This window comes from Microtus oregoni, unplaced genomic scaffold (genome assembly GCF_018167655.1).
Source record: "Microtus oregoni isolate MIOR12 unplaced genomic scaffold, Mior012 000025F_ref0000491, whole genome shotgun sequence".
Classification (NCBI taxonomy): domain Eukaryota; kingdom Metazoa; phylum Chordata; class Mammalia; order Rodentia; family Cricetidae; genus Microtus; species Microtus oregoni.
In genome coordinates, this window is record NW_024543084.1 from 9,650,968 (window position 1) to 9,676,854 (window position 25,887).

Here is a 25,887-nt window from a genome sequence, read left to right on the forward strand (position 1 = left end):
AAACAATAAGGAAAACAGCAAGCTAAATGTGGTACCATATACCTGTAATTACCAGAGTTGGGAGTTTGGGGCAGAAGGATCACAAGTTAGCTAGCCTGGGATATACACTGAATACTTGACTTTAAAAAGATTAAATAAAGTAAGTAAATACATAAACAAGTAAATTTGTGTGTGGCTCAGTGATGGAGTTCTTGCCTACAATCCTGAGGCCCTGGATTGGAGGGAGAGGAAGGAAGGGGAGGCAGGCAGGAATGAGTCAGGCTTAGCAGAGGACATGATTATATACAGACAACCCAAAAGACACTTAGTGCAGGTAAACCAGCAGAGTAAATCAGAAAATGTGTCACCCAATTTGTCTCTATATATTATCAAGAGCAACACACAACTACAGAGAAGCTTAAACATCATGTAATCAAAACAAGAAATGGATTTGCAGGAATAAATGTAATGGAGGATTGCGCAGCACTCTGCGAAAAACTGGGACATCAGATGGCCACAGCTGGATGGAAGGAGTCCATGCTATCCGCAGTCCAGGCTGCCCTTGTGAGAGGCAGTTGGCACCTTGATGTAACAGTACTTGAAAATGAGGCCAAGGTCAGGCCAAGGTCAAGAGTGAAGGGAACAAAAGCCTGAACTAAGTCCCTACAGTTCACAGAGACCTTACCAGGCACTAATGGAAGGGACACTGGCATGGGGCGGTGTCTAAGTAAAATGTCCCTCTCAATAGTAAGTGACAAAGTGTGAACCCAGAACCCAGGGCCAGGCCATACTCAAGGAATGCTCCTTTAAGAGGTAACTTAGAGGCCAGGCTTAGTGGCCTTTAAATTCCAGCACTCGGGGTAGAGCAAGAGGATTTCTGTAGGTTTGAGGCCAGCATGGTCTACACAGTGAGTTCTAGGAGAGAGGAAACCCCATCATTAGGAGGATGTGACAGACAGACAGACAGACAGACAGACAGAAGGCTTTGGAAACAACAGCTCCAATTCATGAGTTCATTGTTCATCTCCCACCCCTCCCCTAGGGTCTCACCATATTCCCAGGCTGGTCTGATTGCTAAAAGGAGACAGACAGATGACAGACAAATAGAACACTATTATTGAGTAAGCTCAACAGTAATGAATAAACCCAGCCCCAAAATCTTCATTTCTAGATATTCCTTGAGTATAGCTCAGTGGGCACACCACTTAAGAGTTACAGGAAGAGCCGGGTGGTGGTGGCACATGCCTTTAATCCCAGTGCTTGGGAGGCAGAAGCAGGCAGGATCTCTGTGAGTTCGAGGCCAGCCTGGACTACAAGAGCTAGTTCCAGGACAGGTTCCAAAGCTACAGAGAAACTCTGTCTCGAAAAACCAAAGAGTTACAAGAAGAAAAGAGGGAGGAAAGGGAGAGGGAATGGAGAGAGAGGAAAAGAACAGAGAAACAGAGAAGAAAGGAGGAAGAAAGGGAAACTGATCCTCACTGAAAGTTAAAAACAGCTAATTCTGGGATAGCTATCAGGAGGGATAAAATGAACCTGGAATGTTCTTACTGAATATAAAATAGTAAGAAAATGCTTTTAAAAAATACGGTAAACAGCCAGGCATGTTAGTTCCTGCCTTCAGTTCTATCACTATCTCAGAAGGCAGAGACAAGCTGATCTCCAGGCCAGCCAGGACTACACAGGGAAACCCTGACTTAACCCCCCCCCCACACACACACACAAGAGAAATGTGTATGGATAAATCACAGCAACAGTAGAAGGAAGAGAATAATCAGCAGGCAATGTCAGTAGGAAGGAAACTCTACCATACCGGCTGCTGGCTATAACTTTAGGTGTTGTGGTGTTAGCAGTCACTCCTGCAACAAAGAAAAGCAACCCGTGCCCAACACCACCACAAAAAGGGAGGCTGCCTACACACGCGAGACCTGCTGTGTCCTCAAGCAGGGACACTGGCTTCACCTGGCATAGCCCTTCTCAAAACTACCCTAGGCAGTGTCAAAAGTGTCAATAGTCCTGTTAAACTGGTGTTCGAACCCCCTACTCACCAGGACAGACGTGAAGGCAGAGCAGCAGGACTCTGTGGAACTGCAGAGTCCCGCCCCACCCTGGAGGATGGTGCCTGGTAGACAGACTGTGAAGCCAGCCGGGACTGACGTGATAACCTGGTGATGCTGATGCCTGGGTGTGTGTGTGTGTGTGTGTTGCACCTGCAGACCCAAGGCCAGACCACAGAGCCGGAGGACAGAAAGCTCGACAGACTGTGGAAGGAGACTGTTTGAGGCATGGTGTCTGTAACTCACACATAATGCTTTGGAAGAACTACACGTGCAGTGAGAAGAACGAGGGGACACACGTGACAAACGGGGGCTGCGACCTGCAACCGCACGAAGGGCACAACCGCGCGAAGGGCGTAAGGATGCAGCTCTGAGACCTCATCTTAAAACTTTTAGGCAAGTTTAAAATAACTTCAAATTAAAGCACTTTTATTCTTTAAACATGAGAGGGTATCATATTAAGGCGGAAGGTTCTTCAAACAGTACATAAAAGCTGTGGTTGATTTTGAAATTTTAACTAACTTTGTATCAAAATTACATTTTGTGGGTGCAGCTCAATGAGAAAGTGCTCGCTTATTAGCATGTGTGAGACCCTGGGTTCCTAACACTGGAAACAGAGAAAAGAGGGAGAAAAGGGAAGGGAGGGGAGGGGAGGGGAGGGGAAGAATTGAAGAGCACAGGTTTATAACATGCATGTCTGAAAGGCTGGGAATGGCAGCACAGCCTGAAATCCCAAGCACTTAGGAGGTAAAGGCAGGAGGATCAGGAGTTCAAGGGCATCCTTGCCTGTATAGGAAGTTTGAGGTCAGCCTAAGCTACAAGAGACCCCATCAGAAACCATCCAACCAATCAATGAACATATACACAACAAATGTCTGATGAAAGATGCTAGGCCAGCAAAACATGGTGGTCATGCCTTCCATACCAGTAGAAGCAAGCAGGTCTCTGTGAGTTAGAGGCTAGCCTGGTCTACATAGCGAGTTCCAGGACAGTAAGGGATACATGGTGAGACCCATCTTAGGAAGAAAAGGAAAGAAAAAAGGAAAGAAAGCTGACACAGAGGTTGGGAAATAAAGGAAAATTGGGTTCTAGGCCAACCTGAAGTGAAAGTCTACCTCAACAATAACAAAAAAGGGGGGACAAAATATTTAATATTCACTTCCCAAATTACCCAAATTATGCTTGGCTGCTGGAAATGTGACACCCTGAAGAGACTCCGCATGTCACAGACGCCCAACACCTACAAAGTCTAGTATCCACTTAAAACTGAAAGTTGTAGCCAGCGGTAGTGGTAAACACCTTTAATCCCAGCCCTTGGGAGGCAGTGGCAGGTGAATCTCTGAGTTCTGAGGCCAACGGGATCTACAGAGTGAGTTCAAGGACAGTCAGGGCTACACAGTGAAACCCCGTCTCAAAACCAAAACAAAGCCAACAAAAAATGGTGTAGAGAACCACAGAAAGGAGAAATCCACCAATGAGAGCTAAGCCGAGTGGCAAGATGCTGACATTTGCAGACGTGGGTTTAACTGCTTAGGCTAAGCATGACCAGTGCACTAGAAACAAAAGAGGGAGGCATTCCAGAGGATAAGATGGAGCTGTAGACATGAAGACCCATGGGCATGAGTAACTAATCTTACCTAAAGGCTAGAAGGAAAAAAAATCTAAATAGTTAATAAATGAGCAAACAGGGCTTGGGGGACCGTCACAGCTGTATCTGGAGGGCAGGGGAGACGCAGAGTGTAGCCTGGAAAGACAAGTGGAGCAGAATGTCTAAGAACTACCACACTTCTGTACAAGACAAAAGCACCAAAATCAGGTCTGGCCAACCTCAGCTATCACCTCCAACAAAAGCAGCCTTCAAAAACCAAGACACTGGCAAACTACATAGAAAACACTTTTAAATACTGTATACAAATCAGACCTCAGTGAGGTACAATTTTCATTATTTACTTATTTTGAGACAGGGTCTCTCTACCTAGCCCTGGCTATTCTGGAACTCACTAAGTAGGTCAGAGTGGCCTTCAACTCAGAGACCCTCCTACCAAGGACTACAAGTATGTGCCACCATACAGGTAATATAAAGGTAATTTTGAATTTTTCAGAATTCATCACTGGCTAAACAGAACCAAAGATCAATCAATCCTCCAGCAGAAAGAAAGTAATGTCAGACAGAAACACTAACCTTTCCCAAGGATGAGGACAGGAGGGAACACCGGGCAAAAACAAAGCCGTGTCTACTCACCACAAAACCCTAATGCCATTTATGGAGCAGCAGACACACGAACTGAGGACTCAGTGTGACGAAAGGAGACTTGCTTAGGCATAAAAAGAACAAACCTTCAACAGACACATGTGAGCAAACCTCAACCAGGTATGGTTCTAAGGGCACACGCCACTTAACTGTACCTCAACCGTGTGATGGCTCTAAAGGTACGGGTTGCTTAGGGTTCCATTTATACGACCCAAAACAGGCTCGTGGTTGCCAAGAGATGAAAGGAAAGAGCTGCCTTTGAGGGGCCAAGAGAGCTGGACCAGAAGGGATATCGGCCTGATCTCCACTGTGAGGCTCCACTGCAGGCAGGCTCCCAGGACTCCTGGTATCTATCTGCTTGGCCTCAGAGAGTAGCTTTTATTCATATGAACGCCAAAAGTTACTAAACAGGGGAAGGATAAATCGTAACCAGCCACGTAAGGTAAAAATAACCTATTTCAAGACTCATTGCTCAGAGAATGGAAAGGCTCAGAGACCACAGTGGCACAAACGGGACGATGCGGGGAGAAGACGAGGCGAGCAGTGCAAGAGGGGGAGCAGAGCACAAGGCAAGACACAAATGCCAGCTCAGAGCTGCAGAAGCAGCCAGAGCCAAGAGCGGACAGGAAAGGGATGCCAGGGAATGTTCAGGGAGGAGAAACAAGAGCAAACAACAGCAGCATGATGGCGGGCTGAACCCAACACTTCCGACTGTGCAAGGCAGGGTGTCAGACAGGATTAAACTAAAAACGTACACCCAGCCATCCACCATCTATGAGAAGTGTGCTTCCCCTGGATGAGTTAAAAGAGGGGGATGCGCCAACAGTACACTATTAAAACAACTGGAGCCCAGGTGTGTGGCCCAGTGGTGGAGCACACACTTAAGAGTGAGGCCTTGGGTGCCATCCCGAAGGGAAGAGGGAGGAGGGAGAAGACATGAGGGAGGGGAAGGCTGGAGTGGATCTATTAACACCAAATTAGACTTTAGAGATGGGTAAATTCCATGAAATACACAAATTAGCATGACAGGAACAAGATGAAAGGGGAAATTTGAATGATTCTATATCTAAAGTAATATTGGTAATTAAAGGAAATTGTAATCGGTAATACACTGGCAATTAAAATAAATTGGGAATTTAAAGCCTTCCCACAATTAAGAGCAACAAACGCCAGGCTCGAGCGGGCTCACCAGTGACACAATCCTACCTACACTTTAAGCAGAAAGTGCCAAACTTATATGAGCTCTCTCAATAATAATAACAACAAAGGAGGGAGCTGGAGAGGAATCTCAGCAGTTAAAGAGTGCTCATTGCTGGGGCTGGAGAGATGGCTCAGTGGTTAAGAGCACTAACAGCTCTTCCAGAGGACTTGGGTTTGAGTCCTAGCACCCACACGGCAGCTCACAACTGTCTAAAACTCTAAGATCTGACATCCTCACACAAACATACATGTAGCAAAACACTAACGCAAATAAATACACTATGTTAAAAAAGAAAGAGTGCTTATTGCTCTTTTAGAATACCCGAGTCTAATTCCCAGCATCCACATCACTTACAGGACCACAGCCACCTGTAACTCCAGGGGATAAAACACCTCTGACCTCCAAAGGTCCTCTACACTCAAGTATACAGACACACACACACCCCTAAAAATAAATTGCCGGGTGGTGGTGGCACACATTTGGGAGGCATAGACAGGTAGATCTCTGTGAGTTCAAGGCCCTTCTGGTCTACAAAGAGAGTTCCAGACAGCCAGGGCTATTACGTAGAGAAACCCTGTCTCGAAAAAGAAATAAAAATATAAAATAAATAAAGTAAATCTTAGAAAAAAAGTAGCTGGGTGTAGTGTGATCCATGCCCTTAATTCCAGCACTTGGGAAGCAGAGGCAGGGGAGCGTTGTGATTTCAAGGCCAACCTGGTCTAGATAGGGAGGTTCCAAGAGTCAGAATACAAAATGGGATCCTGTCTCAAAAGATAAAAATAAAAATAATTAAAGAAACAAAAATGGCAGTGGAGAAAAACATAAAGCCAGCATTTCCCAGTTTCTGAATGAGGCCAGGTAACACATGACTTAAACCAGCTTTTTGTGAGTCCGAGGCCAGCTTGGACCAGGCAGGGTTATGAGACCCCGTCACAGACAATCAAACAGACAAAAACACAAAAGAAACAGAGGTCAGCAGCTTTCATGGACACGTATGAACTTTCTCTAGAAGAGCTAGCCCACCTAGCCTAGGACTGTGTGTTGTTGCATCATGTTACAATAAGGCAGTTAGTACCAAGAAGGCAAGGACGGGTCAGCATGAGGACAGCATGGGAAGACATCCCACCAGAGGAAGGAGGCAAGGCTGTCTTGTGTACCCTCAGCTAGCCCCACTGGGGCAAAGGGGAAGGTTTTGTCCCCTAGACCTATACTCTCACCACCCAATCTAGCGTTAGAGACACAGAAGGGAAAAGATAGTTAAGGTTGGAAAAGAGGCAGTGAAATGCTGTCCCAATAGAGCAAGCAAGGGTGTGTGACATTCCAGGGAACCTCTGGACCGCTGGGACTTGGAGCGCAAGATGGTAGGTGCAAGGCCAATATACAAGACTGGCTTTGTTTCTACAAAGACTGGCAGGGCAACCCACAAAAACAGCGAATTAAACCCTCTCTAGGTCTGTAGCCAAACACAGGAGAACACCACCAGCAAGTCTTCCTGCTCATAGCTTCTGTGAACTAACATTAAACATTCACAAACTCATTCTCAACCTTCAGGGAAAGCATGGTACACCATTAGGGTGGAATCTTACTTTGCAAGAAAAAAAAAATGAAGTAGCTATCTGTCCTTTTGTCCTAAGGGCTCTTGATATCAAACGCGGGAAGCTGGTCGGTCACTAAAGTCTTGACACTATAGAATGCTATGTGTCTGATGCCCAGACAACACCAATACATAGACTGGCGGAGTGTGGGGAAGTAAGATGATCGTTACATGGTTTCTCTGTAGCTTTGGAGCCTGTCCTGGAACTAATTCTGGTAGTCCAGGCTGGGCTCGAACTCAGAGATCTGCCTGCCTCTGCCTCCCAAGTGCTGGGATTAAAGTTGTGTGCCACCATTGCCTAGCTAGAAAATCTTTTTTTTTTTTTTTTTTTTGGTTTTTCGAGACAGGGTTTCTCTGTGGTTTTGGAGCCTGTCCTGGGACTAAAGTGCTGGGACTAAAGGTGTGTTCCACCACCGCCCGGCTGATATGGAATTTTCTACAGAGATCCGCATTCTAAAATTGACTGTGGTATGGCTGCACGATTGGGAATGACCCAAAACCACTGAGCTACAATAATTTCAGAAGTGATGGCCACGGCTCTACCTCAGCAAAACTGCTATGTGTATGAATGGCTGGTGACCAGAAGCCACAGTGGGAGGCGCGACAGCGTGCAGAAGGCTTGGGGATCAGAAGCGCCATGTTGTACAGAGGTTGTCCTGCCCATTCTGCCCTACAGCTGAGCCCTACAGACACCGATAGAGACTAGGATAGCAAAACAGTTTTGAATAGAAAACACAAAGGGCTTTGCTTCACACCCAACGTGGGGAACTTATTTAAAGCTAAGGTTACTCAGCCAGCGGGGAAGTTGGCAGAAACAGAACTCCAGAACTGGCCTTCTCGAAGGTGCGAATTCAGTACAATTCCAACATCCATATGGAAAAACCGAGCTCTCCACTTACCTCACATCTCACACAAAGGGACCCAGAGATCAGAATGTGAAGAGCACATGCATACCGAGCTCCGGCTTAGGCAGACAAAATCTTAGTAAGCCAGACTCAGGCTTGCAATTCTGAACCAAGAGGGCAGCAAAGCCAAGACCAACCTTGGCTGCATAGAAGACCATCTCAAAACCAAAATAAAACCTCTAGCTGGCCATAAAAATAGGAATAAACCGGTCTCACTGGACATAATAGCTCGTATTTCTTTTTTCTTTTGTTTTTTCCAGAGGGTTTCTCCTTGTAGTTCTGACTGTCCTGGAACTTGTTCTATAGATCAGGCTGGCCTCAAACTCACAAACATCTGCCTGCCTCTGCCTCCCGAGTGCTGGGATTAAAGGTGTGCGCCACCATTGCCTGGCTAGAAAAATCTTTTTTTTTTTTTTTGGTTTTTCGAGACAGGGTTTCTCTGTGGCTTTGGAGCCTGTCCTGGAACTAGCTCTGTAGACCAGGCTGGTCTCGATCTCACAGAGATCCGCCTGCCTCTGCCTCCCGAGTGCTGGGATTAAAGGTGTGCGCCACCATTGCCTGGCTAGAAAAATCTTTTTTTTTTTTTTGGTTTTTCGAGACAGGGTTTCTCTGTGGCTTTGGAGCCTGTCCTGGAACTAGCTCTGTAGACCAGGCTGGTCTCGATCTCACAGAGATCCGCCTGCCTCTGCCTCCCGAGCGCTGGGATTAAAGGTGTGTGCCACCATCGCCCGGCTTAGAAAATCTTTTTATACATATATTTGACAAAGAACTTGTTTGTAAATTAGAGCAGAAACTCTTACACACCCTTTAAAGAAAACTGGATAAAGGGCTGGAGAAATGGCTCTGTGATTAAGAGCACTGGCTGCTCTTGCAAAAGACCCAGATTCAACTCCCAGGACCCTCATGGTGGCTCACAACCATCTTTAACTCCACTTCCAGGGCATCCAATGCCGTGTTCTGACTTCTTTGGGTACCAGACATGCACCAGTAGACATGCAGACACACAAGTACAACATTCCTACACACAAAAGAAATCTAAAAATAAAAAGGAGGCAGAAAGAGCGACAGGGACACAGGACAAAAACCAACACCATATTGATGAGGGCCAAGCACAGCGCAGACCACCCACATGTAGGACAACAACTTATCAAGAAAGTCAAGAGTACACCCAGGGACACCAGGGACACCTGCAGAGGGGCAGAGATTCCAGAGGAGCAGTGGTGCCAGCACCGAATTCAAATGCATGTGTTACTATAGGGAAGCCACGCCTCAAACTGGCTTAACTGGCTGGAGAGATGCTCAAAGGTTAAGAGTGCGCATGCTCTTGCAGAGAACTCCTCTCAGGTCATTCAATGTTGCCTGGAACTCTAGCTCCATGGTGACCCGATGCCTCTGGCTTTTCATGCTAATGTGCACATAACCACACAGAGAGACACACAGATACACATAAAATAAATCAGGAAGAAAATAATAAAAATTGGCTTAAGGTGATGGATGTGGAAGTTTATAGTTATAGTCCCAATACTTGGGAGGTTGAGGCAGGAGACATAGGCCAGCAGGGCTACACAGTAAGACCCTATCTCAACAAAACGGAATAACTGCCTAAAGTGGAAATCTCAGGATTCAAGAAAGGAGGCTATGGGGAAGAACCCCGCTAAATAAAGCCAAGGCTAGACCAACCGAGGAGGCACCACAATAGGTGTCCAAAGAACCTCAGGGGAGCCATATGGGCCAGCACTGCCTTTACTTACCCCAGCTGCAAGGTATTGTCTTTAATCGGGAAGCAGATCCTCCTGCAGCAGCCAGCAGCACCCCTACCTATGCTAACTTTCCTTCTTGGGCCCCACCCTGTGAAACCAGTGATAATTGGGTCCCTCTATGGGCCAATATGGGCTCAGACTACATGTCTCTGCCCAGGTCAAGAGTGATCAGTGGGGCGTCTGCAGACAGCACCCTAATACAGCCCCCCTCTTTTCTCTTGGGTGGAATACTCTCTAAGAGGCACTATGCCCCTGAGCCATTCAGGAGAGTCTTTCAGTAAACTGTGTATCTTACTAGGAAAACTGGGATATGGTGAGCAAGACTACCCAGACAGGAGCCCTCCTCAGCACACTGGCTCTGTGCAGGCCTGGGCAGTCAGCCAGTTCTATGGTAGCAATCTGCTATCGCTCCCCTTTCAAACCCCAAGCACCACCTTGTGGGTTTCTCTTGGTAAGCAGAGTCAGGGTAATCATGTCACTATGTGCTGGGCAAGTCCCAACAGTGTCCATCCACGCCAAGGAGCGCAGACAGTGGAGACAGCGGGAGAGCGGCCACAACTCCCCAACTTTATGCAGTCCTCACGTGGTGATCCACAGACATGGACACCAATGCTTCTGCCTCATAGAACAGTCAGGAGAATGGGCAGAAGCCAGTCGCAGGTGCCCTTGGAAGGAAGATGGCATCAATGCATCTGCAGGGCTTTGTCTCAGACTTCTAGAGAGCAGCAGCTGGCAGCAACATCTGAGATTTTCCAGGGTACAAAGGAGTTGGCCTTGCCATCAGTGCCTACTGAAGGGTTGGGGGAAGGCACAGCATGGGGAGCTCAGTGACCTGGGTCAGGATTTCCCATGGGACAGGACAAGGAGGCCTGCTGGAGCTGGTCACTGCCATGCTCTCTTGGTCTAACTACCCTAACCTTCATCCTGCCCTATCATAGAAACCTCCTTAAGTTGGCATGACCTTGACCTGAGCCACAGCTCAGTAACTATGGTTCCCAGAAAGTGAAGCAGCAGCATGCCTGTTTCTACCACTATGGGGTGGGGGGGATGCAGCACAGATTTACCCCAGAAGATGAACAGAAGGCCTTGTGAGTAAAACCTGAGCACAGCCAGGTCCCTTGGTCTCCCCAGACCAGATCTCACACTGCCCAGCTGGGTCTGTGGCTGTGACTAAGAGCCTCTCACTCTTGGGTCACACAACCCAGCCCAGCCTGGAGCCCTGAGAGCTCAGATAAGCTTCCTGTGCCAGGGAAGGAAGGACAGGGTCGTGGGGAGGGAGGAGAAGGGAAGTGGCTTGGCTGTGGCTGTGTCTGTATCCTTGACTATGTGGGATCCAGGACTGGAGCATCAGTCTCCTGCTCTTGAAGCTCTGGCCACTGCGGCACTGGAGGCAGACTACTGACAATCTCTCTAGCTTGGGGAGCACGGCTCCAAGAGTGTGCAATTGTGTGTGCTTTACTCCTGGAGAGTTATTACCCGCAGCCCAAAGGGAGTGAGTGGCACTGGAAATCTTCTGCCTGTCTTCTCGTTCTCTCTCTATGACTGCGTGTCTATCCCAAGTGCCCACTGCCAGCACAGCAGGGCCGGGAGCAAGTTCCTCTGCCCGCTGCCCTGCTATGAAAGTCTAGGGCACTAGAAGGGTTACCCTCTGTAGGCTGAGATAAGTGGGGTGGGCAGGAAGCAGAGACGGGTATCCTGCTGTGTAAACTGAGACAGTCATGCCTGGGAGGGTGGAGCTCTGTCCTGGTCTTGCTTCTAACAGCAATGCCTGACAACTAAGATCAGAATAGGAGTCAGAGGGAGGGGACAAAAGTGGCTCAAGGCACAGCAGGGCTGAGTTACGTGGGTGCCGCATTATTTAGTTAAGACAGGGTCTAATGTAACCCAGGCTGGCCTTAAACTCCCTATGTTGTGAATAACCTTCAAGTTCTGAACCCCCTGCCTCCACCTCCTAGTGCTAGAATTACGGGGTGGATCATCACGCTTGGTTTTAGAGGTGCTGTTTCGAGAGGTACAGCAAGGCACACTGCGAATGGTTCCTAAAGAAAAGGGTGGCGAGGGGGGTCCTAGCAGCCATTACATACACACAGGACACACAGTGGACAGCAGACTGTGGGTCCCTGCACAGCACTGGCCAGCCCCTCCCTTGGGAAACTGAAGCCAAAAAGACTCTTCGTAGGAGCACCTTGGAACAGTCCCGAGCACGGCAGCTCAGACTTCGGCATCTTGCCTGAGCAAGGAGCAACGGGCGACCAGCTCCCAAGTGGTGGGCACAAGTCTATCCCCAGACAAGGCCAGACCCAGGGAGCCTGCAGCTCCATGGTCGGTCAGGGCCAGGTCTTCCCTACCTGCTCATCCCATGGCTCGCTTCCCAAGCACGCCCAGGGTAGCAACGTCACCACCAATAACCTAGATTTTAACCAAGAAATCGCACACCCCCTTCTCTGCCCCACTTACGGGCCTGCTGAGGAGAAAGACACAAGGAAACCTAGAATGTACACAGGGGCCAACAGAGCAGGGCCGGCCTCACGGCCTGTTTTCCCGCACACCCCATCACCACAAAATGGGTCAGGCAGGATTCCCTCCTGATACCCAAGCCCCACAGAACAGCCTTGGAGAGATCTCTGCCCCACAGCCCCTAAAACTGAGAACTGTCTGTGAACCAAGAGAGCTGAAGTGTTCCACTCTGCAGAACCTTCCAAGGCCACTGTCCAGCTGGCTCCTCAGAAAACTTGTTGAAGCAACTGTCCCTGTGCAGGCAAGGTTAAGGAGTCTGACTGGTCAAGCATCGAAGAGCAAGTTTAACACATGGATACGGCATACATTTTGCTCTGTTCCCACTCTCCCAAACTTCATAGCCAAAGCTACCCCAGGAGGCACGGGCTGTACAAGGATGGTCCTGAGGGACGAGTGAGGTCGGACCCTTTCCTGGCTCTGTGGAATCCCAGAGAGCAGACCCCCTGCAGAGTTGTGTTCAGCCATCAGTGTGGTGTGGAAAAGAGACTAAAGTAACAACTCCTACACTACAGAAACTGCCAAGCCTTGGGGTTCGGGAACCAAAGGTTTTTGGTCCTTCCCTGGCCTCCTAACCAGTGGTCAGCAGGGGTGGCGGACCCCATACACTGGTGGTTTCCCTGGAGCTGGCCTGTCCACCCTGACCAGTCCAGTGGCTAGCATGTATCTTGCTATCAGGAGAAAACCAGCTACAGTCCTCACCATGAAAAGGAAACAGAAGTTATCTATGCAGATCCAGAAAGGCCAAAGCCCAGTTCTGAAACACTTATACAAAAGTGCAAAACTCATTAAAGCCGAAGGGGACTCCTGGGCCAGAAACCTTTAGCTCCTTCACTTGTTCCATGCCAGGCAGAAACTCTCTGCACACTCACCATGCTACTACGACTCTGGCAGACTAGTGTCCATCACCTCCTGCCTAACTCTCCCAGCCCACACCCCTTGCCTACAGCACAGTGATTCTACACCAGGTTGCCATCATCATACAGGCCCACTATGTAACACGCCCTCTGTAGGCTGTTTGCCAGGCCCTGCCATGTGTTACCTGCATAGTTTCCTGTGGCCTTAATGTACATCTGGCCGTACTGCTCCTCCACCATGGTATCATAGGCCTCGTCATCCTCCTCATCCTCCTCGTTGTGGTAGGAGGTGGGGCTGTCAGTGGTAGGTAGGCTGCTGGCCCCAGGACTGGTCCGCTCACCCTGGGGATAGGGTACCTGCTGGATGTTGGGGATGAGAGTGGCCAGGCTTGGCACACCATAGTAGGAGACTCGAGGCAGCTTTAGAGGGGCTGTGCCAGGCGTCCCTGCAGCACCTGTAGCTACTGCCACACCATCTCGAGGGCCCGTCTCCAGTGGGCGCTTAGAAGCCAGGCCCGGGCCAGTGGCAGGCGGCATCTCCATGGCTTCATGCTTTACACGGGTCAGAAGTGGGATGGGCACGGAAGGGGATGCGACATAGGCAGCAGTGGCCGGTTGCAGCTGGTTGCAGGGACTCTGGGGCTCTGAGCTGGCATCCTCAATCATGGCGGTCTGCGAGTCACAGTGGGGTGAGCTCACCTTGAACATGAGGTCTGTGCCCCGCTCTACGATGTGCTGGATCTGCAGGAAGCCTGCTGTGTACATGACCACAAGCTGCTCACTGGCCGCCATGGTGAGCTTGCCCGTATAGCAGAAGGACAGAATCTGCTGGAAGCAAGCAGGCGGCACAGTGCCTGGCAGCTCGAAAGCACTCTTGCTATTACCACTGAAGAGGTCTCGGAAATAGAGGCTGCTGGCGGCCAGGACGGCACGGTGGGCCTTGAAGGCCTGGCCCTTGACCACAATGGACACATCACAGTAGAGGCCCAGCAGGCGCTGCTCATTCAGACAGCCAAGCACTGTGTTCCCGAAGTTGGGGATCTCGATGTGCAGCATCTGAGACATGGCGGGTGCCGGGATTGGGTGGGCTTCAGACTCAGCGTGGGGCAGACTGGATGAGGCACATCTGTGGGGGTAGAGGACATTGTGGTCAATGAACTGCCAGAAGCCCCCATCCCACCTAGTAACCAGCTCCCAGCCTGACAAGGCAGAGGACAGTGCCCTGCTCAGGCACTCTCCCTAGCTAGAACCCCCCACACACACACACACGCACACACACACACATACACCAAGGGCTTGGGGGTGAGCTGCTCAGAATCCAGATCCTGGCTTGGAAGCAGGACCGAGATCCTGAGTCCCTACACAAGTACCTCTGTCACCTACCCCATCCTCAGCACCCATGGACTGCTCCCAACAACTGTGAGGGGAGGGCTTCGTTCTCCCATCTCAGCAGAGGACACCTCACAGAGGCCTGAAGCCTCCGAGAACAAGACAGGAGTGAGCTAGACAGACAAGTCACCCACTGGTTGTGATGGGAGGGGTAAGAACAGGACGAAGCCCAAGATTGATCTCAGGGACTCCTCTCTAGAGGGAAAAAGTTCCTTCTGAGCCAAGAAGCCCCTCACTGCACTGCCTTCCTTGGGAAGAAGGTCCCAGAGCAGAGAGAGCTTTAGTTTCAGGTTTGTTTTCTCTCTTTGCCTGCTGAGCAGCCTGCGGAGGGCACTCTGAGGAACTGCAGAGCAGCTGCCCTCCTCCCACATCCCTTGCTCAGCTTCAAGCTTCCTCTGAGGGACAAGGAGGGACGAGGAGCATTAGGAAGGTGGACTAAGGCCGGGAGAACTCTGTGGGCTCCTTCCTCCACTCTTCCCTTGGGGACAGACCTCTTATCTGCCGGGTGGAAGGGCTATGGTGCACTCTGTGCTTCCTGGCAGCTCTCTGGCTCCCCAAACCCGGACCCAGGTCCTGAGCGCCCTCAGGGATGCAAAAGGAGTTGGCGCTTGTCGCAGAGCAGCCTCACGCCTGTGCGCCCTCCCTCCGCCCCACTTCCAAAACTGGCCAATCCCTGCTGGCTTGGTCCCAGCCCAGGTAACTAGAAGGGTCTCAGGATTAAACCCGCCAGGGGGCAGGGGTGGGGGCAGGCTGCCACTGTTTATCAGCACAGGACACTGCTGATGGCGGGTGGGGGTGGCCGGAGAAGGCTCAGGCCCTGGCCCAACTCTGCAGAGCCGCACAAAGGGCCGCTGTGTCCCGCGGAGGAAAGTGCGGGCGGCCGCAGAGGCGGCGGGTGGCTGGAGAGGAGGGCGGAGCCACCCTGCGCCAGGAGTTGGGCAGGTGGGCGCAGCGCCGGGGCGTCCCGCAGTGCCCCCGCTGCAGAGAAGTTGCTGAGCTGGCCCGCAGGCATCAGCCAGAGAGGAAAGACCTACCTTTAGCGGCTGTGGCCGGCAGCAGACACTGCCCGCTCAGCCTGGCAGCAGGCTCCCGCACGCCGGCCCGCCAGCTGCTCGGGGAATGCAGCAAGGAACCCTGAGGTGGGGAGGGTGTGAGGAGCCCTGCAGGAGGGGTGGGGGTGGCAGAGAGCTGGGCGCTGGGCTAGGCGGCCGCAGCTCAGCTGCACCCAGGCCGGCTCTCCCGGGCAGCGCACAGCATCTCAATGAAGCAGCCGGATGCAGACGAACATCCAGGCAGCTCTCGGGAATGAATAGCCGCCTTTGATTTGGGAGCTGAAGTAAATGCCAGCTCCCAGCCCCAGCTTTAAAAACAGTGGCGCGTTGGTGCCAGAGGAATGCACGGCTCCGGGTGTTGGTGCAAGACAGACTTTTGATGACTCACTGCAATGCAAACAAAGATGGCAGAAATACTGTACTGTACGTGGAGAAATGCTTCGTGGTGCCACGGCAACTGAGACAGCTTGGAAATTTATAGTGCAGTTTTGCATATGAATTACCCAGTAAACTGCCTCTCTGCCATCCTGTACAGACCCAGTGTCAAAGCATTTAAACTATTCCAAACAGTCTGCAGAGCTGGCAGAGCATCTAGCTTAACTCTTCCTGGGTAGCGAGAAGCTGGGCAGGAGGCAGGGCAGGGGGGTTAGGGAGTGAGGAAGGATGGATGGCAGAACCAACGTGGGGAAGGGGTTCAAGCTCAGCCAGGAGAGGGGGGAAGCAGGAAAAGAGGATGCCAGAGGGGTCCTAAAGAGGCACAGACTGGGAAGGGGCAGGACTCTGGAGCTATCTCCCCCACTTCTCCTGGGGCCTCAGAGCCATGTACCTGAGTACCCTGATGAGCCACAATAGGCCCTGTGGGTCCAGAACTTTGCCACCAGCCCACCCCCATCTTCTTATCCCTGAGCGATTCTTTAAGAAAGGAACAACTCTGTGGCCAGGCAGACCCCTGCAGAGCTGAAGCCTGCCTGCTTTTTGGTCTCCCTGAAACACATCTTGGAAAGGAAGACCAGCTATGCAGCCTGTCTAAGGTGTCTCTCTGCCCTTTATGAGGTCTTTTTCTAGGAAGGCGCAGCCACGCTCTGCTTGTGCAAAGGGTAGGCACCTCCTAGAGGCTTACACCATTTGCTTAACTGCAAGGGCCTTAGGGAGAGCTACAGACACAGCCGACATCAATTTCTCTCACCTGTCACTAATGCGCTTCCAGAAAAAAAAAATTCCACCTGCAAAACTGGACAGGGTCAAGGTATCAACGGTGATGTCTACTGAGCAGTGCTATCAAGGTGACACAGGCTGGAAGGAGGTGGCGGCATTAATGGTCCCTCATTCCCAGTGTACCCTCCAAGGCACCAAGAGAACAAAAAAAGAGCCATCTGGCACCTCCCTATATACACACTGTGGGCTCCAGACAAAAAGCCGCTGAACAGAGATGGGAGGAAATCCAGGTGTGGAAGCTGCTAGCAGCTCAGCCTGCAAAGCCCTCCAAGCCTTTCTCCAAATCTTCTTTGCCTCCTAAAGGAAGTAATGAGGACCCTCGGGATGGCCGTGAGGCTCACTGGGACTTCGAAGCTATTAACTAGTGTTCAGGCCGACTGAAGGGCTGTTTCACAGCCAGGAGATTCTGGGTTTTTACAGGGTCACTGCTGGGCCATATCCTACCCAGAACAGACCCTCCACTTTCCTACTTAGGAAACCTAACAAGTAGGCTTATAAGCCCATCTCGGGCAGGCCTAGGTGTGCTCAGGGCTGTATGGGCCACTGGCTAGCTGCTGGGCCTGACTAGAGAGGGATTTTGCTGCTCAGAGACACAGCACAGAAGACAAAAGGGCTTCAGCACCCACCACAGGCAACCCCAACCAACCAGAGGCTTTCCTGAATCCTCGCCAGGGGGACAGAAGCCAGCAAAGCTGCACATTACCCAGCTCCAGTAGGGTCCCAATACCCAGGGCTAAGCTGATCAGTAACCAGGTACAAAGAATCAGAGGACACAGAAAAGCTCCTGGGATCAGCCCCTGCCTGGCTTGTGGGCCAAGTTGAAATTCTATGTCCTGCCAGCATCAGCCATTTCCTACGACCTGCAGTCTCAGGTGTCAGCTGTGCACTGGGGGTCAGGGTGGACTCTGGGGAAGTTACTGAGCACGGTATGAGAGCGACTCTGTAAAGACCGCCGCGTGGGCCCGCTACCGTGTAGACTGACGATGTCTACAGTTCGCTTTGACCTGAGCAGGTGAGGCATTTGTGTCCATACCTCAGGGGCTGGTGCCCAGGACCTGGGCCAGTCCGGCTCACGTAGAAAGGGGGCCATTATTCTCCCAGAAGGTGATGAGGCCAACCTGGTCCCCAGGGACTGAGGACAACTGGCTCCTTTGCTACCTTGTCCTCGGGTCACCTGTGCTGGCAAGGCTGATGCCTGCACCCAGCCTGCGAGAACCAGACCTGGGCTGGTTTTAGGTTGCTTTCTTAGAAGCCTTGGCTGGGGCGAAAACAAAGCTGAACTTTAGGAGAAAAGAATCAAATAAAGGCTTGGCTTACGCTCCAGAACCGTGAAAGTAAGACTCGCCAGGGCTGACCCCAGGCAGCTAGAGGATTGGGAGCTTTGCACCTAAGTGGGCCAAAGGGCGGCTTGGTGGGAAGGCCAGCTGACTCCAGCAGCAAGGCCTCCTCTCTCTACACTCACCCTATGTAGTGGTGTCCGGCTGTGCACTGCAACCTCTGGACTCTTCCGGAACTCAGTTTCCCTCCTTGACCAGCAGGGCTTTCTACGGTGAGCTCTGCTATATTCGTTTGCTTATGGAAATTTCTAGACTCAAGCAGTAAATTGGCAGTCTTTGCCTTTGCTTATCCCATCCATCCTCACGGTGCCTGCACTGAGAAATGATGTCTGCATAACCACCTTCAGGACGGACCCCCACCTTGGGAAACCCATGAAAACATCCCAAAGCCAAATACAATCCCTACTGCTAGTCTCACCTTTGGTACCTTGCCCCATATAGTAGAGGCTCTTGGGAGTTCCCAGAAATCTCCAGAATAGGAGATGGGTGAGGTCTTTGTAGATAATTCCTCAAGGGAGACTAAGGTCCTTGAAAGTGCCAAAACCAACAGGTAGATGTGGAAAGCAAACTGATGGAGGGAGGGGGGGAATTAGGGACAGAGGTGAAGGTTCTAGAACTACATCCAGATACACTTGCACACAGGGGCCAGGCAGTGTATCACCAGAGTTCAGTTCCCAAGCAGAGGAGATTCATTCATGTCCAAGGAAGGATCCCAGTGAGAACACAGATTTCATCAACACAGCACTCCAGGTATACCCAGGTCTCAGAACCATGCCTCTGGGAAGCAAAGGCACAAAACATCTGGCAGGCACAAAAACCACTCCAAGGATATCTCCAGGGACAGGGCAAGTTCACCAATAGGCACAGGCCATCCTTCACAACATCCCCAAACCAGTGTCAGCTCCAGGGCCTGGAGGTCCTGTCTCGAATCTGGCAGAAACCCCTCCATCCCACCAAGGACTCTAGGAACTTGCTAGACAGTGGCACAGCACTGGGAAAGATGGTTCTTGGTGTGTCTGCATGATGGCTACCAGCAAGGGAAGGAAGGAGAGAGAAATTAAATTAATTTGCAGGATTTAATTTTATCAATTTAATAAGAAGTTCTGGACCTCAACAAACACACAGGTACCACCACACAGTTGCCAAGGAAGGAAGAAGGTACCGCAAGGAAACCCCACCCAGGCAGTCTCACCATCCCAGTCAGGCCAGAAGCACCAGAAGATTTGTACAAGGCAGCAACCCCAGGAGGGACTGCAGATGGAGGCTACCAGAGGACATAGGCAGGAGCATGTGGGGTTCCAGGAACACAGCCTGGCATGAGCTCAGTGAAGACAGCAAAGAACCCCTTTCTGCTAGGGAAGGGAGTCTGCTTCCTTCCTAACAGCTGACTAGGCATGCCATCACCAGGGAATAGCGAGGGGAGGGGGGGGCACCAGATCTCTGGGTTAACCCTCCCAGGGTCCTGGCTGCTGGCTTGGGAGTGTTCAAGTCTCCAAGAGCTGGGTGAGGCACCAGGTTGGCCCTGAGGTTTGCATTAAACTTTTAAAACGCCATCAGGCAGAGCTGGGCTGCCCCCGGCCTTGCTGCTAATGGAAGCTTCAGCATCTCACACAAGGCAAGTAGAAGCAAGGGCTGCAGAACGTGGTCTTGGCTGCCAACGCCCCTTCCCATGCATGGTGCTCATGCTAACTGCATATGCTGCTTGCTTGCCCATCTGAACCCCTCTAGATGATCCAAAGGAGAAGACTGGGATCACAGACCAGGGAGCCGCAGGCCCAGAGCCTGAGTCCTGGACATCTGATTATCAAAGTCCCTGGCTTCCTACTTTTGATATCCAGGGTTATAGGAGTCTTTGGTCACCAAATGACAAGAGCAAGGAGGTGAGGTCTGGTCCTGCTCAACTGACTGGATTCTGGGTACCAGAGCCACCACTGCATAAGGGCCCCAGGGTTCTGTCACTAGAGGAAAACATATCTCAGCCTCCATCCTTGGGGAAAGAGAAGAGGCACAGGGATCTCCCCAGCTTTGGGTCACAGAAGAGGAGGCAGTTCCAACCTATGATAGGTCTCTAGCTCAGGTCACAGAAGAGGAGGCAGTTCCCCAACATATGATAGGTCCCTAGCTCTGGGTCACAGAAGAGGAGGCAGTTCCAACATATGATAGGTCTCCTTGGAGAAACAGGGAGGAACCACATAAACCCCTTTAGTGAGGCTCTTTCCTTCAACAAGTCATGAGCAGCCTCCACCCCAGACCACAGGCCTGGGCCATAAAAGCCTGTTTTAACTGCACAACCCAATGTTTGCCTGGAAGCTTTTTTCTTCCCTTTCTCTCTCACGCTCTCTCTCTGAAGGAAAAGGGAGACAAGCCAATTCAAAAGTTGGCTTGTCAATCTTTTCCCCCTTGCTGCTCTTTGTCAGTCCTTAGGGAGGACAAAACCAACGTGTGTGTGTGTGTGTGTGTGTGAGAGAGAGAGAGAGAGAGAAAGGGGGGGGATTTGAGCTGCAACCACCCACACCCAAGGATCACAATGACAGGCTTGCTACTACTAACGACAGTCAGTCTTGTATCTGACAGCACTGGGCCTTATGGGTAGTATGGCCCAGTAGAACCTTACAAGCGCAAGGACAGCACAAGCAGACACCTTCTAATGTCCACAGCTCGCCTAAGGCATAGTCACCTGTCCCAATCAGTCCGTGTCCTTCTAAGTCAGCGGTTCTCAACCTGTAGGTTGCATATCAGATATCCTGCATATCAGATATTTACGTCACAATTTATAACAGTAGCAGAATTATAGATATGAATTAGCAATATGATCATTTGATGGTTAGGAGTCACCACGACACGAGGGACTGTATTAAAGGGTCGTGGCATTAGGAAGGGAGAGAGCACTGATCTAAGCGCTGGGGCTTTTACTCGATAGCGGCTGGAGTAAGCGAAATAATGCATGTCTTGCAGAATAGGTAAATCACTAGGAGATGGGGGTGCGGTGCACCAGGAATGCCCCCACACAAGCACAACACTCTCTCTTGTTGTATCTGACCCCTGGCTTCCCAGCCCTGCAGACCAACTGCAAAATTCTCCTGAGCCACAGGCTGGTTCCAGAAGGTTTCCAAAGAATTAAGCAGTGTTTTGAGAAGAGCCGACAATCTTCCCTACTCGTATTTGTAATTTAAATAACGGAAGCTTGAAGAGTGTCTCCCTCGGGCACAGTTTAATAACTTAAAAAGCCAGTGCCAGCTCAGCATGCACCTGCCCCCTTGGCCCTCCCTGGGAAGCAGACTCCCTGTTCCTGGCCCACCAGGGTTACTCCACAGCTGACAGAAGGGGCAGCTGCCTCTGCCCGCCCCTTTCACTAGTGGGCCTGCTGGAGGTCCCAAAGCAGCCTGTGACCTTGACCCTCCCCACCAAGGCATTAGGGGAGGGTCACCTGGATCTCAGGAGCCGGGCAGGGGGTGGCACAGACGCCTGCTGGGCTGTGGGTCACCCAATCAGTACAGACAGCCACTTCCCAGCACACCCCATTTTTAATATTCATAGATCTCCTCATCTGCATATCATGCCATAAATAGTCAGAGAGGCGAGGTAAGACACAAAGATCCCCTGCATTTCTAATTATGCTTAAAAAGCTAATGTAAATCAGAGACACACAGAACACTAAATCAGCTGGGAGGACACAGCCGAGAAGCCCCCAGCTCCACAACCAAGGTAGCTGCTAGTGAGAGGCCCAAAGGACCCAAGAATGACCTTGGGGGGAGTCAGTCACACCTGGGTGTGTCCCCAAAATAGGACCACGGGCATCCTTCCATTTCCTCACCTACCTGGTCCAACAGTCTCTAACCACAACAGACGCCCAGCCCCCACTCTCATTGAGAGCAGCAGACACTGGACAGAAGAAAAACTCTTGGGGCTGCCATGGGCCCTGAACACCACACACCTGGCTGCACACAACCTGCCAGAGCTTTCGACAGCCTTGTCTGGGAGTTGATCTTGAGGGAATCAGATGCTTCCCTTCTTGGGGCCATTCCTGACTGAAGGGCCAGGAAATGTGAGGGTAGTGCTAGGCAGAATACTAAACCAATGAAGAGTCCCCACCCCAAATGACAGCATGGTCCCTTGTAGGTTCCAGCCCTGAACAGGCAGATGAGGTACAACTCCCCCACCTTTAGGGAGAAGAGCATGGAGACCCACAGGATAAAAAGTTCTGGGCCAGAGGTGGGGGCACAAGCCAGTAAGTGAGGGCCAACCTGGGAACCCACACTACCGCATATGGCACTAACCCGAGGGTGGCATTTAAACAGATCCCAGAATCTCAGGGCAGTGGTATTGCTGGAACCCCATCAAGGGTAGGTACCCCAATGGACCCTGGACCAATACATCAGAAAAGGGACATTTCATAGTACTTAGCTCTTCCCAGGATGATCAGGTGGGACCAAGGTCAGGGCCAACTCCCTGTGCTGAGAACAGAAGATGTGCTGAGGGCACTTCTGGCCACCAGCTAGGGAACACAAGGCCAAAAGCACTGAGTGAGAGGCCAGGAGCTGGATGAGGGGCAACAGCCACTCTTAGTCCTAGACACCAGTCCCGGCAGGCAGTCTCAAGAAGAACACAAGTCTGTGCCGTAGAGGACTAGGGAACAGGGCCCTGTACAAAAGCAAGAGTAGAGAGTGGCCTGCAGGTATCAGGCTTGGGAGCCAGACCCAAGCACACAGTTCAAGTGCTCCCTGATCTTATTTGTCATTTGGGTGTAGCTTAGAGACATTAGTGCAGAGGTTTGCTGGAACCTGGTAAGACACTGAATAAGAAGCATCTGTCTTTCAGCAAAGCACCTAGGGTCAGCAGTCCCAGCCACCAACACAATCAGATGGAAAATGTTTCTCAGACAGGAAGGTGGGCCTCTGTGCAGGGAGTCCAGGGTGTGTGTGCACGTGTGTGTGTGTGTGTGTGTGTGTGTGTGTGTGTGTGTGTGTGTTTCACACTACCCCAGCTTGACTTAGGGCCCTCAGTCAAGACTCAACCTGACTTCCTATCCAGGACTGGGATGCTGACTTTCTCCCTCTAGGCCTGTACTGGGAAGGCCAACTTGGGAGGACCTGTGGGAGGCACAGGCCCAAAGACACAAGAGTTACCCTGCTCACTGTTGGTGAAGCGAATGCCGCCCGCATCTGCCCTGGCAGCAGGCCCAGAACTATTTTTAAGCCCATTTACTAGAAATCCCACAAATTAAAGGAAATATGGATAATGCAGCAGGAATCCTGGGGGGCAAATTAAGGCTGCACAGAGTCTGCTTGTGTTCCACAGTGGAGTCTTAACTGGGAAACTCGCCTGCTCAACTTGTGCGTAGCACCCACTGAGTTCCCTAAGGAGGGCTGGGGACTTGCGCTGGGCCCAGGGACTAGGAAACATCCAGTGCCCAGACTGTTATACATCAGGCCATAAAAGGTAATTGCTGATATGAAAAACCTAAGCGCCCAGCTCACAGGAGTCCTCAGACGGGGGATTCCAAAAGCTAACAGCAGTAGCAGCTGCAGCCACTCTTTCCAGAAAGTGAGGTGTCTCTCTCGGCCAAAACTCACCACCTGTCCACCCCTGCTAATGAGGTTCAGGACCCCGCCCCCCCCAGGCCACATCCTACTGTAGTAAACAACCAAAGCCCTTGGGAAAGGCTGTGATGAGGCCCTCACTGGCCAATTCATGTGGAGAGCCGCAGGATCAAGCTGACACCTCCAGATTGTACAGAAACTGGGGTACAAAGCCTGAGTGAGTGGAAGCTGACACCAGGAACAGCACAGGCTACTGGGACAAGCATCTGTTGGGTTGTGAATAGATCTGGGTTGTGTGGTCCCAAGCTGGGTGTGGTGGTGTATGCCTTTAATCCCAGCACTCAGGGAACAGAAGCCCGTGGATCTTTGTGAGTTCGAGGCCAGCCTGGTCCATATAGTGAGTTCCAGGACAGCTTGGGTTATGTACCAAAAACACAAAGCAAGAATTAGGTTCAAGTCTGACGGCCTCCATGACAGGGGACTCTGTCACCACGATGGATGCCTGCCAAGGACCCCGTTCTGCCACCAAATGTCCAGCCCTACCAGGTCTAAAAGTTCAAATTAGGGCAAGACAGAACAACACTGGCATTATACCCTTTACCATGGCCATAAGGGGTACACTCTGGCTGGAGGCAGAGTTAAGCACACATTCTCCTCGACAGGAAAAGGGGAAGAAGGGACAGTTCTCGGCGTTGACCACAGCAGCCACACCACACCTGTACCCTGGGTCCAGGCAGTCTCCTCTGATAAGATGGGTCTGCTGGGTTTAGGACAAGCAAAAATGCAACGGAACCGGAACCATGTAACATCAATCTCAGGTGCTATCTAAAACATTGGGGCTGACCAGGCCCGGCAAACCCATAACCTCAGGTCAACAGCAAAGACAAGGAAGATTTCCTTGGTCCAGGGAAAGTCTCTCCAGCTTGCTGCTTACCTGTACAGCTGTTTCCAGAATTCCTTCCTTGGGGAGACATAACCACCTACTCCCCCCACAAAGCCCTAAACTCCATTGCTGAACCTGCAGCTATCCCAGACCCTAACTTCAAAATCCTTCTCCTTCTATTGCATTCTTTTTTTTTTTTTTTTTTGGTTTTTCGTGACAGGGTTTCTCTGTGGTCTTGGAGCCTGTCCTGGAACTAGCTCTTGTAGACCAAGCTGGTCTTGAACTCACAGAGATCCGCCTGCCTCTGCCTCCCAAGTGCTGGGATTAAAGGCGTGCGCCACCACCGCCCGGCTTTTTATCTCATTCTTTCAGGCGGCTGCCAAAGTTAAACCTTGCCTGCCTCTGTTGTTTCTCTCTCAAATAAAATTTTCCCTTAGTCCATTTTAATACTTTTTTTTTGTTTGGGGTGTGTGTGTGTGCGCGTGCGCGTGTGTGTGCACGTTTGTGTGTTTGTAGACAGGGTTTCTCTGTGGAGCCCTGACTGTCCCAGAACTTACTCTGTAGACCAGGCAGGCCTCAAATTCAGACGTCTGCCCGCCTCTGCCTCCCAAATTCTGGGATTAAAGCTGCAGGCCACCAGTGCTCAGCTTTTAAAATTTAAAATTCTTTTATGACCAAGACTAAGAACATCAAAAGGGAACAAGGTGTGGTGCTGCACACCTCTACTCACTGGTGGAGGTGAGGCCAGTGGGTCAGAATTCAAGGTCACTTTGAGTTACAAAAGGCGGGTGTGGACTGCAGGTGAGTGCCTCAAAACAAGACAGAGCTGGGCCCTCCGGGGCTCACAGACTGAGTACACCGTTTTTAAAATCTACTCTTCTGCCTGGGCGTGGTAGTACACGCCTTTAACCTCAGCACTGGGGAAAGCAGAGGTGAGTCCGGAGGTCAGCCTGGTCAACACGGCGAGTTCCAGGAGAGCCAGAGCTGTTGATATTCTATCTCAAAACCAACAACACGTTCTGCACTCTAAGCTACAGTAGTTTAGGCTGTGCGGGACTGATAAGAAACAGGTGTAGATTAATGGACTAAAAGAGTCTTTAAATGACTTCACATGTGCATGGCCGGCTAATTTAATAAAGATGCTAAGACCTTTCAAAGGAGAAAAGAACTTTCTCTTCCAACTGCGGCTCTGGAACACGGGGATGGGCACACACGTGAGGACAAAGGCAGACCACAGACAAGCATGAACTGTCTAAGCAAGGGCTGTGGAGATGGCTCCATGGCTAAAGTGCTTGCTGTACAGGCATGAGGACCTGTGTGGATCGTAAAAAGCCAGGTCACTCCCAGCACTCGGGA

At 51.0% G+C, this 25,887-nt stretch overlaps 1 protein-coding gene across 4 annotated transcripts in view; it reads right to left on the reverse strand.

The window, feature by feature from the left end:
• Positions 1 to 25,887, reverse strand: part of Nacc2 (NACC family member 2) — a 69,297-nt gene that overhangs the window by 20,840 nt on the left and 22,570 nt on the right. For 2 of the 4 annotated variants that reach the window (XM_041674455.1, XM_041674454.1), the window contains one exon: positions 13,301 to 14,241. In XM_041674455.1, coding sequence (XP_041530389.1) covers positions 13,301 to 14,180 — 880 coding nt within the window. In that variant the 5' untranslated portion in view covers positions 14,181 to 14,241. Of the gene's footprint in view, positions 1 to 13,300; positions 14,242 to 14,995; positions 15,041 to 15,538; positions 15,796 to 25,887 lie in introns of those variants that run through there. The other 2 variants (XM_041674456.1, XM_041674458.1) reach the window with 2 other exon arrangements.